Below are 16,147 nucleotides of genomic sequence, written 5' to 3'. Positions count from 1 at the left end.
TTACCGTGAACACTTTCATTTTTGCCTCAGGCATTTCTGTAAGATCAGGGCAAAGGGCCACTGAAGTGTACGGTGCTTGAATAAAGTGTCCAGGATGGCAGCAGAACTGTCAGTCAGTGGCCAGGCAGCCCTGTGCTCCCTGAAAATGCTCATTTGTCGATGATGTTTGGAAGTGGATTCAGACTAAAGGAAGGTAGCCAAGCATGGATCTCTATTCTTCTGTCTGTACACCGTCGTAAGAGAATTTCTTACCCCTCTGTAAGTGTGTAAGATGTTAAACACGGGCTTCCCTGGTGGCACAGTGGTTAAGAATCCGCCTGCCAATGCAGGGGACATGGGTTTGATCCCTGGCCTGGGAAGATACCATATGCCACGGAGCAACTAAGCCTGTGCTCCACAACTAATGAGCCTGTGAGCCACAACTGTGGAGCCCGAGTGCCACAACTGCTGAAGCCTGTGTGCCTAGAGCCCGTGCTCTGCAACAAGAGAAGCCACGACAATGAGAAGCCCTCGCACAGCAACGAAGAGTAGACCCCGCTCGCCACAACTAGAGAAAGCCCACGCACAGCAACGAAGACCCAACACAGCCAAAAATTAAAACAAATAAATTAATTAAACAAAAGTTAAATACATGAGCTGTTATACTAATGTACTGGGTATATTATAAAATAAAGTTTTTTATAAGGAGGGTTTTTTTTTTCTGCAGCAAATATCTTTCTCAGCCCAGGGATATATACAGCTGCTTCAGAGAACCGGAAGTTAGTGGTATTGGGAAGTGACACGTGCAGGAACAGGTCCAAGAAGGCCGACGTGGGACCAGGTTTGAAATGCTACGTTTTCTCAAGTGTGTTGCCTGTTTCCTGTGATCACTTTTATTTCTGCTGGTTGTTGACTTGAAATTGTCCTCAGCCCACTCCAAGTTGACCCCGTGTATTATGAAAGAAAATGAAAAACAGAAACAGAAGGAATCCCTAGGACCCTAAGCAGCAGGGCAAGAGGGTGACATTGGTAGAGAAGCAGCCGAATGTGGGGGAGTGGGGGCCTGAGCCCACAGCTCTGGGTGAGTCGGAAACGTGTTTGATATATAACCTTGGGAAGTCACTAAATTCCTCTGAACTTCAGTTTTCCCCCTCTGAAGTGTGTCTGTTGTGAAAATTCACTGAAATTACGTTAAGTTCATGTAAGAAGTATTTAGAACAGTGCTGGTGCACAGCAAGAATGCTGTAAATGGTGGCTATCAGGATAATTGAATGTCTTCTATGTGCAGGTGTCCTCGTGGGACATACCGTGTTCAATCTTGATAGTGACTGGGGTGGGGTGGGTGTTTTACATGGGAGGAGCCTGAGAAGTTCAGTGTTGTGGGCTGGACCAGACAGCTGGTGTTCAGATTCAGGTGTGAGCGTTAAGGCCTCAGCTTTCCACCCCACCATGCTGCCTGGGGCAGGTGAGAGAGCCCGACCAGAGTGGGCGCTTAACCTCTGTTTCTGGAGCGAATGACCTAGGCAAGTGGGAGAGAAGGCTTGTGTGTCCCTTGAGAAAGGAGTAAGGCCTTGTCTTTGTGGGCGAGCATCAGGTGACCAGCATTCCCCCCAGAGCCTGGCCCCCATCCTCCCCGGAGCCCCGTCTGGCTGCTTCTCCAGCAGGTCGGGAGCTGGTTTCTTGGGCCCTTTGACCATGTTTGAGTCTCGGTGCCTCCGCTGGGTGTTGAGAAGAGGGCGGTGGGCCTGGCTAGTGATGATCAGGGTTGCACCCCTACTAAGCTTTTAGAGCTGGGACGTGCCTCAGCTCCAGGCGCGCGTGTGGGTCTCTGCATCAGAGCGAGTGGCTGGCTCATGGAGGCGGACTTCTGCTTCCTCTCTCCCTCCACCCAAGTAGTTCACCTGCTCTCCAATACCTTAGATTCCTCTAGTGGGGATAATCCTTTCAAAGTGTGATTACCACTTAGAGGCAGATGCTCTCAGAAGCAAGGGCTTGGTGAGCTACGTCACTGTGCGGCCAGGTAGTCGGGTGTGTGGTTCCCTGAGAGATGGAAGAGTGTGTGTGTGTGTGTGTTGTGTGCCCAATGCATGGGCATGGAGTTGACAGCAGAGCTGGGGCTTAGAGAGTTGGGCGGGGAGACAAGTGAAAGAGGGAACAGGACAGCTTTTTCATGCGCTCTCAGTTTTGTTGAGGGCACCCTGGCCAAGTCTGCATTTTCCTAAGTTATGTAAGAGTCCACACCCGCTCTAAGCCAGGTGGGCCGACCTGGCTCTGCTGCCTGAATAGGACCCCGTGGCCTCTAAGCCACTTTGTATATGCGCCTGGGGGTCTTGTTAAAATGCAGATCCTGACCTACTAGGGCGGGGGCGGGCCCTGAGACTCTGCATTTCTAAGAGGGTCTCTGATCATGTGACATTCCGTGGACCATGTGTGGCTCCTCACACATGGTGTGAGGCATGGTGGTGGAGTTTCGGGGTGCCCACTTAGTGTGATCAGTGGTTAGTGCTGTAGGGCTGTGCCTTGAGTGCCAGATGGCCAGAATTTCACTCGAGAAGATACTTGGCTCCTAGAGGGAGCCCTTTGTGACAGAGGTTTCTCCAGAATATGGATGTTACCCCAGCTTCGCAGAGGGGCATCCTGCGTGTTTCCGATGGGTGCGCACCTGTCGGGATGGGCGGTGCTCCTCCCCTCGTGATCACGCATCCATCGTCAGTAGCTCTCAAGTCAGTTCACGTGTTTATACCAAAGAGCAAGTGACTGATAAGTGACATTCCTCCCAGGAAGACTGGGTCTTCACTGGAATTCAGTTGTGGAACTTAAGGACCAAGGCTCACTTCAGCTGTGAGCTGGAGTTGGAAGTGGTTTTGGACATCAACCTGGTGTTCCAAATCAGTGAAGGAACCAAGGTAATGGCCAGCCTTGGCCACGTGAGGTGGCGTCTGCTGTGCCAGGTCTTTTCAGTGGACGAGGAGGAAGGAGGAGGAGTTAGGTCAGCCGTGTCCAGCAGTGGCTCTAGCCATTGTTAGCGGCCCACTCAATCTAACTTCAAACTCAGGCTCTCACATTCCCAGCATCCTTTTCTGCCCATGGATGTCAGTGCAACGGCTATTGGCTCTGATAGTGTCACCTGAAGTTTTCCTGTCCACACAGGCCTTGCTGGTTGTTAATAAGCTCTCTGTGCAGCTTTGCATCGGGAAGCTCTGATATTTAAAGGAACTTTGTCTTCTCCTTTTTCTCCTCTGTCTCGCCCCTCCTTCCCCCTTTCTGTCCACCTTCTCTCCCCCACCTCCATTCCCCCAGTAGCCTTATCTGCTTGTAGAAACGGGTCTAATTTGGTTTTCTAAGCATTGACACCTCGTTGCTACATGTTCTTCTTTTCTCTTCCCTTTGACCATAGACCAAGAATGGGGCAGGGGTGTTTTTCTGTGAAATGTGAAATTTTCTTCTTTCCTGAAATAAACATTTTGAACCTTCACCATCCAGTTTGAGCATTTATTCACCTCCTAGACTGTTACCCCTCAGAGCTGGGGGTGGTCTCGGAAGCGTTCTGGAAGCCAGGTGAATGCTTCTGAGGGTGGGAAAACGGAGAGGTGGCTGGACTCAGGTCACTTGTGGGCTGGGGTTTCTGAAAAGCAAGAGGTCAAGTCAAAGTGCTGTGTCTGGGACTTCCTTGGGGGTCCAGCGGTTAAGACTCCGTGCTTCCACTGCGGGGGGCACGGGTTCGATCCCTGCTTAGGGAACTAAGATCCCGCATACCGTGCAGTACAGCCAAAAAAAAAAACCACCAAAAAAATAGTGCTGTGTCCGCCATTCTGCCAGTGCCGTCAAAGTTGGCTTTTCTTCCCCAAGGTGACGGAGGTGGTGTGTTGTAATGGGGGGAGCACTGGCCTCAGAATATGGACCGTGTGATTTGGGCACATCCTCTAAAAGCTGGGGGCCCTGGAACCAATCCCCCGCAGGTACTGAGGGATGACTGTGTTTGGGAAAGAGGAATTAGGAGCTCTTTTGAGAGGCAGGGATGGGGAAGAAAACTTCTGTTTTGTCACCCATAGGCGGACTCACATTGGGACTCCGAGGAAACTGGAGAAAGGACTTACCGCTGGCGTCTTCCCAAAGGACGTCCTGAAGAAACTTCCCCAGGGTCTGGCCGTGCTGGTGGGACTGAGCCCCTGACAGCTTGATCCCAACGTCAAAGGGGGCGCTGAACTAGGAGGACCCAGGAGTTGTCAGAGGTCACACCCTCCCGTGCGTGCCCCGCCCCCCCGCCCCATCCCAGTGGAGGCCCTGGGCTCTCAGGAGAGGGAGAGAGGGGGGGCCTGGGGTCCAGCAGGCACCACTGAGGGGACAGCTCAGCCAGGTTACCCTCCTGCCCAGGCCTAGTCTTACCATCCGCACCATCTTTAGGAGGCTTACCTTGTACCCTCTTTCCTTACCTCTGAGAAGGTTACTGATAAAAGCTGTTCCCTGCTCCTTGCAGCTTAGGAAGACATAAGGTTGAATGGCCAGTGGTAGAGCTTCAGGCCCTGGCAGGGTGATCTGGGGAGCAGGGTTCTCCCTGGTGTACACAGCACTAGCCTGGGGGATGGTCTCTGCCCCCCACCTTCCTCCCTTCCCAGGTGGTCTTTCTCTCATTTGCACAGGCCTCTCCTTGTTCTGTGGGAAGTTGGACAGGAAGCTGACCTTTCCCTAGAACGATGCTCTGAGCCAAGTTTGTTCTTCCTTCTGTGCCTCCGTCTCATCCCTTCTACAGGGAGAGCACCCCATTTCCCCTGCTTTCTTGGCAGCCTATGAGATGATTTACTGGAGCTCAGTTTTGGGTGAATAGGGAGGAGCTCTGTTTTCGGCCACATCATCGTTTCTCACCTGGGGAGCGGAGACTATCTAGCTCCGTTCATCCAGTAACTGCCTGGGTGCCTGGCCCTGTTGGTCACTGAGATTCTGGATGAGTTGACGCAGGGATCTTGGGTCTGAAAGGGAGCCCTCGGTCCTTGGTCCTCCTGCCTCCTTGCCCTCCAGACAGGACACGTCAGTCGCATTTTTCAGATGAAGGAGCTGAGGCCCCGACTTGCCTGGGGCCACAGAGGGAGGTGGAGGCAAGGGCCAGACTGCAGGCCCGAGTCCACCAGCCCTGGAGCCTCTTTGAGCCCCAGAGCCCCTGCCCTGCCCTGCGTGCAGCCCTTGCCCTGGTCAGGCCCAGACTGAGCTCCTTTCCCTCCGGGCAGGAGCCACTGTTGCTCCTATTTCACAGATGAGCAGAGATGCTCAGAGATGTTATTAAAACAACAGGTATCTGTTGGTCCCCTTTTTAAAATTTACCTCCACCTCTTGTCTCCACCGTGAAGGTGGAGCAAGTGGAGATGATACGAGTGATTTTGGGGGAACTGAGGCCCCTCTGTTCCCTCCCTTCAGTAAATGCTCATTTCGCCTCCACCCCTGTGGCTCATGCGGGTGGTTGGATGATCCCAGCCGACTTTGCAGCACCACGAGCACCAAGCTGGGGACCTGCTGGGCTGGTTTGCACCCTGGAACCGGCGACGGGCAACTGACGGGAGGTGCAGCAGCTGTTGGATAGGGGTGCGGCTTTGAGCGACTTGAAAAGGTGCCTTAGTGTCTCATGTGATCAGTGGGGGATGGGTGGAACTTGGCCTCGAAAGCTTCCAGCTCTGAAACTTGATTGATTTCAGGAAAACTTTTGGAGGGGCTGTAGGGGCCTGGGATGAGTGAGGTGGGACCCCGGCCCTGGAGGGGTTCGGTGGGCACAGCCAGAGCTCTGCGGCCTGTGTCACAGGCCTCCCACCTGCCTCTGGCGTCTCACCACCTCCGACATTTCAGACTCCTGGTTCTAGCGGAGGCAGGGCCTGCCGTTTGCTCTGTGGAAACTGGAAACGTCCAGCCGCGAGTCATCAGCCACTGGAACCTCTTCCCCGCCTGGGCTAACTTAGGGCGTCTCTGGCCCCGCTGGACCTGGCAGTCTCACCGGGAAAGTTCCCTGGTTTTAGTCTAAGGATTTGCAGGCTGATGAGTGGGAACGTGGCGGGTGGGGTCCCACACGTGGTGGAGGAGGCGCCTGGCGAGGGTCAGAGGGCGAGGGTTGGGGATTTGACCCCTGAGGGGAGGAGAGGCTGGGGGTAGGTGGAGGGAGGCCAAGGCAGGGCAGAGGAGACTTCCTGGGCCACCTGCTCGCTCTCTGCCAGACCGGTGATGGGGACACAGGGCTTGGGGACTGGAGTCCCCCAGACTGTGGGTCCCACTTCTTCCCCATGCAGGGCTGCGGCCCCTCAGCCCAGTGAGCTCCCTGGGCTGAGCCTCGGTTCCTCACCTCTAAATGAGGGCACAGAAACCAGCCCCACTGACTTCACAGGCGGTTGTAGAGGTTAAGTGCGAAGCAGGAGGGTAAAGCAGCCGGAGAGTGAGACCGCAGTTACTAGCAGTAGTTACTAGGCACCACCCGGGGATTCTGGTTTCCCTGCGTGCGGGGATCTGTCCTCACCTAAACTCTTGTCAGAACCATTCCCCGGACCGTGGCCGCCTGGCAGGGGTAACTATAAAACGCCTTCACGCTTTCTCTCTCCTAGTCCTCCGTTTGTCTCTAAACGGCTCCCCTACCCTGTGAACTATTCATCAAAGCTCAAGCAAGCCTGATGAGCCCCATCCTCGTCTACAGGTGGGGTTTGGTGAGAGCTGGGCTCACCGCTCACCTGTCCAGGCCGCCGCCTGGTAAGATTGGGTAAGGTAAGGTCCGAGGGGCCCCTGAGTCGATCAGAAAGTTTTCTGCAGGAAACGCCTCCAGTCTGTGACCAGCTCTTCCTTCCTGAGTGTCTGTTTGCTGGCTCCCCTCTGAGATCACCTGGCATCTGCTGGCGCCCCCTCTCCCCTCTGCTTGAGGCTCATCCTAATACAGCAAAGTTGCTTAGATGTTTGCCTGTTGATCGGCAAAGCCCATCTCAACAGAGCCCAGTGGTGCAGAGTCCACTGTTTTTGTGCTGTTTAATGTTCCTTGAGTGGCTGGTAAGTGAGTCCCTGTGGATGGCCGCCTCTCCACGGCCTCCCCCGCCCCATCCCCTCCACTGCAGAAAGCATAAAGCTGCAGAGGGACCCACCTGGATTTCCAGCTCGTCCCCTGTGCCTTCCGCCTGACTTCTGACGTCTGCGTCAAGCCAGCCTTCCAGGGCCCGGGGCTTTGGTTTGGCTGACGGCTTCTTAGATTCCTTTCTCTGCTGGAAAGAGGAGGTGTTCTCCTTAGGGCCCTAAGCCTCCCTGTCCTTCCAGAAGCAGAGTGAGGTGTGGGCCCATGGTCAGACCCAGAGTCCTCCTTTGTGCTCTGGGAGAAGAAGGCTGAAGTGCAGAGAGGGTGAGCCACTGCCCAGCTCACGCAGCTCACGGCAGGGCTGCAGTGAGATTCCCCAGTCAGAGCGCAGGCCTCGTGGGGGGACGTCTCACCTGCACTTTCTGGTGTTCGGGGCTCAGGAAGCTGGAGCCCGCCATGGCCAAGTCCACCCAGAGCACACTGAAGAGCAGCAGGCTGCAGACGGTCCCTGGGGAGGGCATGGCCTCGGCCGGCTGGGGACAGATGGGCCTGGCGGAGAGAGCATCTCTGGGCAGCATGCGCCCCCATTCCGTCCCCTCTTTTCCCCCCGCTTCCCTCCCTGTGCCTCTGAGCCCAGCAGACAGGCTGAAGGGCTCTGACCTGGACCTGGGGCCATGATTGCTGAGTAGAGCGGCTCTTAGCGCCCTCTCTGCCCGCCTCCCCCAGGTAGGACCGATGGAAGGATGTGGGTGCTCTTTTCCAAGACTGTTCATCTGGGGGCAGAATGCTTGGCAGTGGGACTCCCCATGTTCTTTATCCCAGGCCCCGAGGACCTTGTGCCAAGTTTCTCGAGGATGTTTGAGGAAGCTGAACTGGCAAGGTCCCAGGAGACATGGGGGCCCTGGGGTGGCTCCCAAGCCCAGCTCTGAGCAACCAGGCTGCCCCAGGTCATGCCACCTCCCCGAGTTCAGATGGGCCTGCGGATGCCCGGCAGTGGAGGTGAATTAACCCATAAACAGACCCTCCCACACACAAGAGAGTGGCCGGAGTGCCTACCTGGGATTCCTGGTGGAGGTGGTGCCTGGTGGCTGTCTGGTCATTATATAGGCAGCCTGTGTTTGTTTTAAACCAGCAGCCCCACCTCAGGGCAGGCCAGTATCCGGGGGCTGATTGACATTCCTTGGGAACTAAAAATACTGCGCACGTTGTCCTCGGGGTAGAAATCAACAGCGGTGGGCAAACGCCCTGAGAGATGGCTGGGTGGCCTGGGACAGCCACGTGAGGTGGCCATCTGCTGCTCCTCTCTGCAAGCGTGCCTGGCCCTGGTTTAGGTGGGAGGGAGGAGAGTGGCCCTGGGTCTGGTCTGGCTTTGCTGCTCTGCGGCCTTGGCTTACTGGCCCTTCTGCCACTCCCTTCCTTCCGGGATAGAACGAGGTATCCTCACTCGAACTCAGGAGCTTGTCCTGCCCCTGCGCTAGCTGCTCTCCATGAGGAATGCTGCTCTGGCTCCCACAGACCCCGAGCACATGGGACGCTGGCTCGTGGAACTCTCACACGTCCACGAGGGAAGCCCCATTTTTCAGATGAGGAAACTGCAGGGGAGCAGGGCAGAGACCATTTCCAACAGGGGCTGAACTCCAGTCCTGTTGTTTTTTTTAAAATGTGTAGTATGATCCCATTTTATGGAAAAAATACAAGATAAAAATACAACAAATATAGACAGCCAACTATCTGGAAGGACATATGCTATTGAATTTTTTTCTTCTTTGTAATTATTTTTAGTGCTTAGGTTGAATATTCATTTGGTAATAAGAAACAAGCAAATAAGAAAAGTCTTACTTTTCTGTAACTCTTGGTAGAATCACATGCTCCACCTTGCAAAAAAAATCAAACCTGAGTCTATAGATGCTGTAGTATCAATTACCAACTCCCAGGAAATACAGGGGATGGACGAGTGTGTAAAGAGGACCCACAGGGATGCAATCAGCCCAGTACAAACTGAGGGCAACAATAAGAGGCAAGTGTCCAATCCCTTCTTTTGGGTGGTGGTGATGGCTCTGCTCAGCTTGGTCTTTCTTAATGTGCGGGCCTTTCTCCCCTCGCCCAGCCAGGTTCTGAGAGGGAGCAGAGTGCCCTGGGGGCAGGAGAGCCGGGACCTGGTGCTGCCACAGGTGAGCACACACAGATTGGCCTTACGCAGATCACTGAGCGTCCCCCTGCTCACGGCTGCCTCTCACAGGGGCTTGAGGGTTAACTGAGGTGATGGGTGTGAAATCCTTTGTAACCTGTCAAGTACCATGCAGGTGACAACTGTTTTTTGTACCCTGGCCAGCCTTTGCCACGTCAGATGTTCGCGGACGAAGAGCGCATCAACCACGTGGGGGATTCCTTACGTGCCCGCAGCGGCTCATCCCACAGGATGCCCAGGTGGTGACTCCTAAGGGCTTGGTGAGTTGTCTGTGTAGACGTTCTAGCGTTTCAGAGGAGGAGCTCACTTCTAGCTGGGCTCGGGCTGGGAGGGTAGGAAGGGCTCCGTGATCCAGGCGGCGGAAGTGGAGCAGGGCTTTGAAGGGAGGGCACTGCTGCAGGCAGAGGGGCAGGAGCGGAGGGGAACAGCAGGCGTGGGTGCAGACTGTGGCCCCAGTGAGAAGGCTGGGTGCTCGGAGGAGGGTGGCAATGGGGCGGGTTGTAAGAAAAGGCCTAGAAGGAGGTGCGGGGTTGGGATAAGCACAGTTTGGAAGCTGGGGGCCCAAGGAGTTTGGGCCTGATCTGGAAGAGGGAGGCCACTGAAGGCTTTCGAGCAGAGGAGTGACAGGACACGACCTTAAAGACCTGGGAGGCTGCACCGTTATTTCACGGGGAGAAAACCTGAATGCCACAGGGACCACACTTTCCCCAAGGCCACGCCGCCCTCAGCGGCAGTGCCCGGACGCCTAGCCAGGCTCCTGAGCACGACGGGATGGGGCAGGGGAGCCAGCAGAACGCTGGTCATCCGATGACCGCCTGACTGAGATGGTCGAGAGGGGGCACTGGACCCTTGTGGAGACTCTAGGGACAGTGGGTGCCCGGGAGGGGCTGGACTGAGCCCCTCAGTAGAATGTGGGGACTGAGTACCTCCAGCTGGAAAACTTCTCACCACCAGTGCACTGGGGCGGGGGCCGGAATCCTCCCGCAGTCCCAGCAGAGTGTAAGTGTATCATCTGGAGGCCTTCGCCCTTGCGGGCCACCTGAGCTGATGCCTCTTGGCCTTGGGGCTCAGAAGGGCTGAAGGTGGAGCAGGTGGGGAGATGCTAGAGAAGGCCTGCAGCTTTTTCAGAGCGTGGCCCGCCCTGCCCCCCCGGCCCCCAAAACCCCAAACGGACTGTGGTGACCAGGCCCCACTGAGATGTGAGGCCTCCTTCAGTCCCGGCCCTGGAGACAGGAACTGCCAGTGTTGATCTTAGATAACACCCCGCAGGCAAACACCCACGCGGGCTGCTGCGTTCCCTTCCGGAGCAGAAAGGTGGCCTGCGGGCTGGAAAGCACCCGAAGCACATCCCGCAGAGCGGAGGCTGGTTGGGGGAGGAAGGAAGGATGCCGGAGCCACTGAGGGAGGGGGAGGCGGCACCCAGAAAGTACCTCGCTGCCCACCCCTGGCTGTGGACGGGGTGCAGGCTGGGGCGGGGACGCACGCAGACCTGAGCCCGGAGGCCTTTGAGGAGGCCTGTGTGGCTCGGGGTGGGGAGGACTGACTTGCCTCAGCACGTGTTTCCCCTCGTTTGAGTGTGGATAATGCCAAGGCCAGTCTGTCCGTCTGTCTCCTTCTCTGAACCTTGCTCTGGATTGCTTGCTGGTTGGTGGTTTCCTTCCCACAGCAGGGCCTTGAGGGCCTGGCCTCATCCACAGATAAGGGCGCATCGTCACCGAATTAACTGCTGTATGTCAGTGGTGTCTGAGAACAAATTGTGTACACAGTCCACTGTCATTCTGTTTGTGCTGTTAAGTAGCTGGCTGAGCAGGGAGTTTTCTCATGAATTTGGCCAAACCTTGGTCTGAATGAGGCAGATTCTGGGGTAATAGAAACGGGTTTCATTTTCTGAGATAGATAGGGCTCTTTGGCGGGGCTTATTTTTTTCTCCTTGTTCTGGCTTCCATAACTTGTAGAACAGCATCGATCACTAGAAGTATCATGCCAGTCATGCCATTAACAATTCCTTAGGAGTCCCATTAAAAAACACAAAAAGAAACAGATAAAATCCATTTTAATAATATACTGTAATATATTCAAAATACTATCAATCTGACATGTAATCAGTGTTATAAATGATTTAGATATTTGGCACTGGTTTTCTTTTTACTACATTTTCAAAGTCCATTGTGTATTATATTTTCACAGCACGTTTCAGTTCAGACCAGCCACGTTTCCAGTGCTCAGCAGCTCTTGTGGCTCACGGCTATTGCACTGGACGAGCTCTAGATCATCATGGGTGTCCCTCTTACAACCTGCACATCCTTAGCCCAGTGCTGTCTCATCCCTCCTGCTCCAAACACAACCTCTCCCACTGGGGTCTCCCTGTTATCCTGCCATCGTGGGGCTGGAGCCCCCAGTACTGGTCTCCTATCTTCAGTCTTTCCCTCCGCCAGCTTTTGCCCTCAGCGTTAAAATATGCCCAGGTCTCTCTCATCCTGGAAAGGTCTATTGATGCCTTCTTGCCCTCATGCTACCGTGTCCAGGCAGAAGTTCCTGTCCCTGTATCCTGTCCCTTATGGGTACTGGCCCCTCCACACTCTGTAGCTTGACTCCCTGCACCGCCCGCCAACCACTGTGCTGAAACTCTTCTCAGAACTACAGGTAGCGCAGTCTAGGGATGGCTAAGAGCCCTAGGCTCTCAGGATGAGGCCTGTAGGGTGATCTAATCTCACCGCTGGGTGCAGGTTTGTGCTGGGCTGCAGTGGATGCATAGGGGAAGTGGGAAGAAAGCAGTCTTTTTTATGTCTCGTCTTTGGATTCTGATCCAGTAAGTCTGCAGTGGGGCGTGAGAATCTGTATGTCTCAGATACTGAACAGGTATCTCAGGCACTTCCTTTCTGATTATAAAATAATGTTTCCAGCAGAAAATTTGGCCATATGTAAGATAAACTCTCTCCATGTATATTTGAACTTCTTATTCTGGAAAATTTCAACCTTAAAATGAAAGCAGAGAGAGTAATACAATGAGTCTCCACAAGCATTCATCATCAGTTTCAACATGTATTAGCATCTTGCATCGTGTATTTATCCCACATACTATTTTTCCTCTGGGGGGAATATTCTAAAAGCAAATCTCAGCAATCATGTAATTGCAGCCTTAAAATCTTCAATGTGTAACTCTAACTGATAAAACACACTGTCTTACCCTACAACAACCCCCTTACCTCAACCTGATTCTTTCTCTATTGTTCCTTTCTACATTTATTACCATTTTTCTTTCAATTATTTTATCACCTTGATATCCAGTTTGTACAGGAAAGGCAAGAAAAATACATCATTTTTCTCTACTTACTAATGTTCAAAATAAGGACAGTCTCTAGATCCATCCAGGTCTCTACAAATGATGTATCCAGGTCTCTACAAATGACTTTTTCTGGCTGAGTAATATTCCATTGTATATATGCACCACATCTTCTTTATCCATTCATTTGTCGATGGGCATTTAGGTTGCTTCCATGTCCTGGCTATCGTAAATAGTGCTGAAATGAACATTGGGGTGCGTGTGTCATTTTGAATCACGGTTTTCTCTGGTTATCTGCCCAGGAGTGGGATTGCTGGGTCATATGGTAATTCTAGTTTTAGTTTTCTAAGGACCCTCCATACTGTTCTCCATAGTGGCTGTATCAGTTTGCATCCCCACCAACAGTGCAAGAGGGTTCCCTTTTGTCCACACCCTGTCCAGCATTTGTTGTTTGCAGATTGTCTGATGATGCCCATTCTAACTGGTGTGAGGTGATAACCTCATTGTAGTTTTGATTTGCATTTCTCTAACAATTAGTGATGTTGAGCACCTTTTCACGTGCTTCTTGGCCATCTATATGTCTTCTATGGAGAAATGTCTATTTAGGTCTGCTCATTTTGTGATTGGGTTTTGATTGCGGAGCACAGGTTCTGGACGCGTAGGCTCAGTGGCCATGGGTCATGGGCCCAGCCGCTCCGTGGCATGTGGGATCTCCCCGGACTGGGGCACGGACCCGTGTCCCCTGCATCGGTAGGCGGACTCTCAACCACTGCGCCACCAGGGAAGCCCTGTTTATTTTTTTAATATTGAGCTGCACGAGCTGTTTATATATTTTGGAGATTAATCCTTTGTCTGTTGGTTTGTTTGCAAATATTTTCTCCCATTCTGAGGGTTGTCTTTTGGTCCTGTTTGTAGTTTTGTTTGCTTTGCAAAAGCTTTGAAGTTTCATTAGGTCCCATTTGTTCATTTTTGTTTTAATTTCCATTACTCTAGGAGGTGGATCAAAAAAGATCTTGCTGTGATTTATGTCCAAGAGTGTTCTTCCTATGTTTTCCTCTAAGAGTTTTATGGTGTCCGGTCTTACAGTTCGGTCTGTAATTCATTTTGAGTTTATTTTTGTGTATGGTGTTAGGGAGTGTTCTGATTTCATTCTTTTTTTTTTTTTTTTGTGGTACACGGGCCTGTCACTGCTGTGGCCTCTCCCGTTGCGGAGCACAGGCTCCGGACGCGCAGGCTCAGTGGCCATGGCTCACAGGCCCAGCCGCTCCGCGGCATGTGGGATCCTCCCAGACCAGGGCATGAACCTGTGTCCCCTGCATCGGCAGGCGGACTCCCAACCACTGCGCCACCAAGGAGGCCCTGATTTCATTCTTTTACATGTAGCAGTTTTCCCAAACCAGTTATTGAAGAGACTGTCTTTTCTCCATTGTATATCTTTGCCTCGTTTATCATAGATTAGTTGACCATAGCTGCGTGGGTTTATCTCTGGGTTTTCTATGATTTCCATTGATCTATATTTCTGTCTTTGTGCCAGTACCATATTGTCTTGATTACTGTAGCTTTGTAGTATAGTCTGAAATCAGGGAGTCTGATGCCTCCAGCTCCATTTTCTTCCCTTAAGATTGCTTTGGCTATTCAGGGTCTTTTGTGTCTCCATTCACATTTTAAGAGTTTTTGTTCTAGTTCTGTACAAAAATGCCACTGGTAATTTGAAAAGGATTGGATTGAATCTGTAGATTGCTTTGGGTAGTATAGTAATTTTCACAGTATTGATTCTTCCAATCCAAGGACATGGTATATCTGTCCATCTGTTTGTGTCATCTTTGATTTCTTTCATCAGTGTCTTACAGTTTTCTGAGTACAGGTCTTTTACCTCCTTAGGTAGGTTTATTCCTAGGTATTTTATTCTTTTTGTTGCAGTGGTGAATGGGATTGTTTCCTTAATTTCTCTTTCTGGTCTTGCATTGCTAGTGTCTAGGAATGAGAGAGATTTCTGTGCATTACTTTTGTATCCTGCAACTTTACCAAATTCATTGATTAGCTCTAGTAGTTTTCTGGTGGCATCTTTAAGATTATGTATAGCATCACGTCATCTGCAGACAGTCACAGTTTTACCTCTTTTCCAATATGTATTCTTTTTATTTCTTTTTCTTCCCTGATTGCCGTGGCTAGGGCTTCCAAAATTATGCTGACTAATAGTGGTGAGAGTGGACATCCTTGTCTTGTTCCTGATCTTAGAGGAAATGCTTTCTGTTTTTCACCATTGAGAATGATGTTTGCTGTGGGTTTGTCGTAGATGGGCTTGATTATGTTGAGGTCGGTTTCCTCTTTGCCCACTTTCTGGAGAGTTTTTATCATAAATGGGTGTTGAGTTTTTCAACAGCTTTTTCTGCATCTATTGAGATGATCATATGTTTTTCTTCTTCAATTTGTTAATATGGTGTATCACGTTGATTGATTTGCATATATTGAAGAATCCTTACATCCCTGGCACAAACCCCACTTGATCATGGCGTATGATCCTTTTAATGTGTTGTTGGATTATGTTTGCTAGTATTTTGTTGAGGATTTTTGCAGCTATATTCATGAGTGATATTGGTCTGTAATTTTCTTTTTTTGTAGTATGTTTGCCTGGTTTTGGTATCAGGCTGATGGTGGCCTCATAGAATGAGTTTGGGAGGGTTCCTTCCTCTGCAATTTTTTGGAAGAGTTTGAGAAGGATGGGTGTTAGCTCGTCTCTAAATGTTTTATAGAATTCACCTGTGAAGCCATCTGGTCGTGGACGTTTTTTGTTGGAACATTTTTAATCACACTTTCAATTTCCTTACTTGTGACTGGTCTGTTCATCTTTTCTGTATCTTCCTGGTTCAGTCTTGGAAGGTTATACCTTCCTTAGAATTTGTCCACTTCTTCCACGTTGTCCATTTTATTCACTTAGAGTTGCTTATAGCAGTCTCTTATGATGCTTTGTATTTCTGTGGTGTCTGTTGTAACTTCTCCTTTTTCATTTCTAATTTTATTGATTTGAGTCCTCTCCCTCTTTCCCCTGAGGAGTCTGGCTAAAGGTGTATCAATTTTGTTTATCTTCTCAAAGAACCAGCTTTCAGTTTTATTGATCTTTGCTAATGTTTTCTTTGTTTCTATGTCATTTATTTCTGCTCTGGTCTTTATGATTTCTTTCCTTCTACTGACTTTGGGTTTTGTTTGTTCTTCTTTCTCTGGTTCCTTTAGTTGTAGGGTTAGATTGTTTATTTGAGATTTTTCTTGTTTCTTGAGGTCGGCTTGTATTGCTATAAACTTCCCTCTGCGAATTGCTTTTGCTGCATCCCATAGGTTTTGGATCGTTGTGTTTTCATTGTCATTTGTCTGTAGGTATATTTTGATTTCCTCTTTGATTTCTTCAGTGATCTCTTGGTTATTTAGTAACGTATTGTTTAGCCTCCATGTATTTGTGTTTTTTTTACGTTTTTTTCCCCCGTAATTGAGTTCTAATCTCATAGTGTTGAGGTCGGAAAAGATGCTTGATATGATTTCAGTTTTCTTAAATTTACCAAGGCTTGATGTGTGACCCAAGATGTGATGTATCCTGGAGAACGTTCCATGTGCACTTGAGAAGAAATGTAATCTGCTGTTTTTGGATGGAATGTCCTATAAATATGAATGAAATGTG

The 16,147-nt window shown here is 51.0% G+C and overlaps 1 protein-coding gene across 1 annotated transcript; it reads right to left on the bottom strand.

Moving 5' to 3' along the window:
• Nucleotides 1–3,497: 3,497 nt before the first annotated feature.
• Nucleotides 3,498–7,527, bottom strand: GHRL (ghrelin and obestatin prepropeptide). The gene is made up of 4 exons (XM_060308639.1): nucleotides 7,420–7,527; nucleotides 7,080–7,196; nucleotides 4,077–4,185; nucleotides 3,498–3,547 (listed from the first exon to the last, which is right to left on the bottom strand). Exons 1-4 carry the CDS (start codon nucleotides 7,525–7,527, stop codon nucleotides 3,498–3,500), a joined length of 384 nt encoding a protein of 127 aa, XP_060164622.1.
• Nucleotides 7,528–16,147: the final 8,620 nt, after the last annotated feature.

This window comes from Globicephala melas, chromosome 11 (genome assembly GCF_963455315.2).
Source record: "Globicephala melas chromosome 11, mGloMel1.2, whole genome shotgun sequence".
Taxonomy (NCBI): domain Eukaryota; kingdom Metazoa; phylum Chordata; class Mammalia; order Artiodactyla; family Delphinidae; genus Globicephala; species Globicephala melas.
The sequence above is the reverse complement of the archived record's forward strand: the minus strand, read 5'-3'. Positions and strand labels throughout refer to the sequence as shown.

What these genes read in the sequence shown, in the direction of transcription:
- GHRL (XM_060308639.1), bottom strand. Translation starts at nt 7,527, where the DNA reads ATGCCCTCCCCAGGGACCGTCTGCAGCCTGCTGCTCTTCAGTGTGCTC. An exon ending in CCGAACACCAGAAAGTGCAG is followed by an intron (nt 7,197 to 7,419) that starts GTGAGACGTCCC and finishes TCCTCTTTCCAG; the next exon opens with CAGAGAAAGGAATCTAAGAA. An exon ending in GGGACGAGCTGGAAATCCAG is followed by an intron (nt 4,186 to 7,079) that starts GTGGGTCCCTCT and finishes GGGTCCTCCTAG; the next exon opens with TTCAGCGCCCCCTTTGACGT.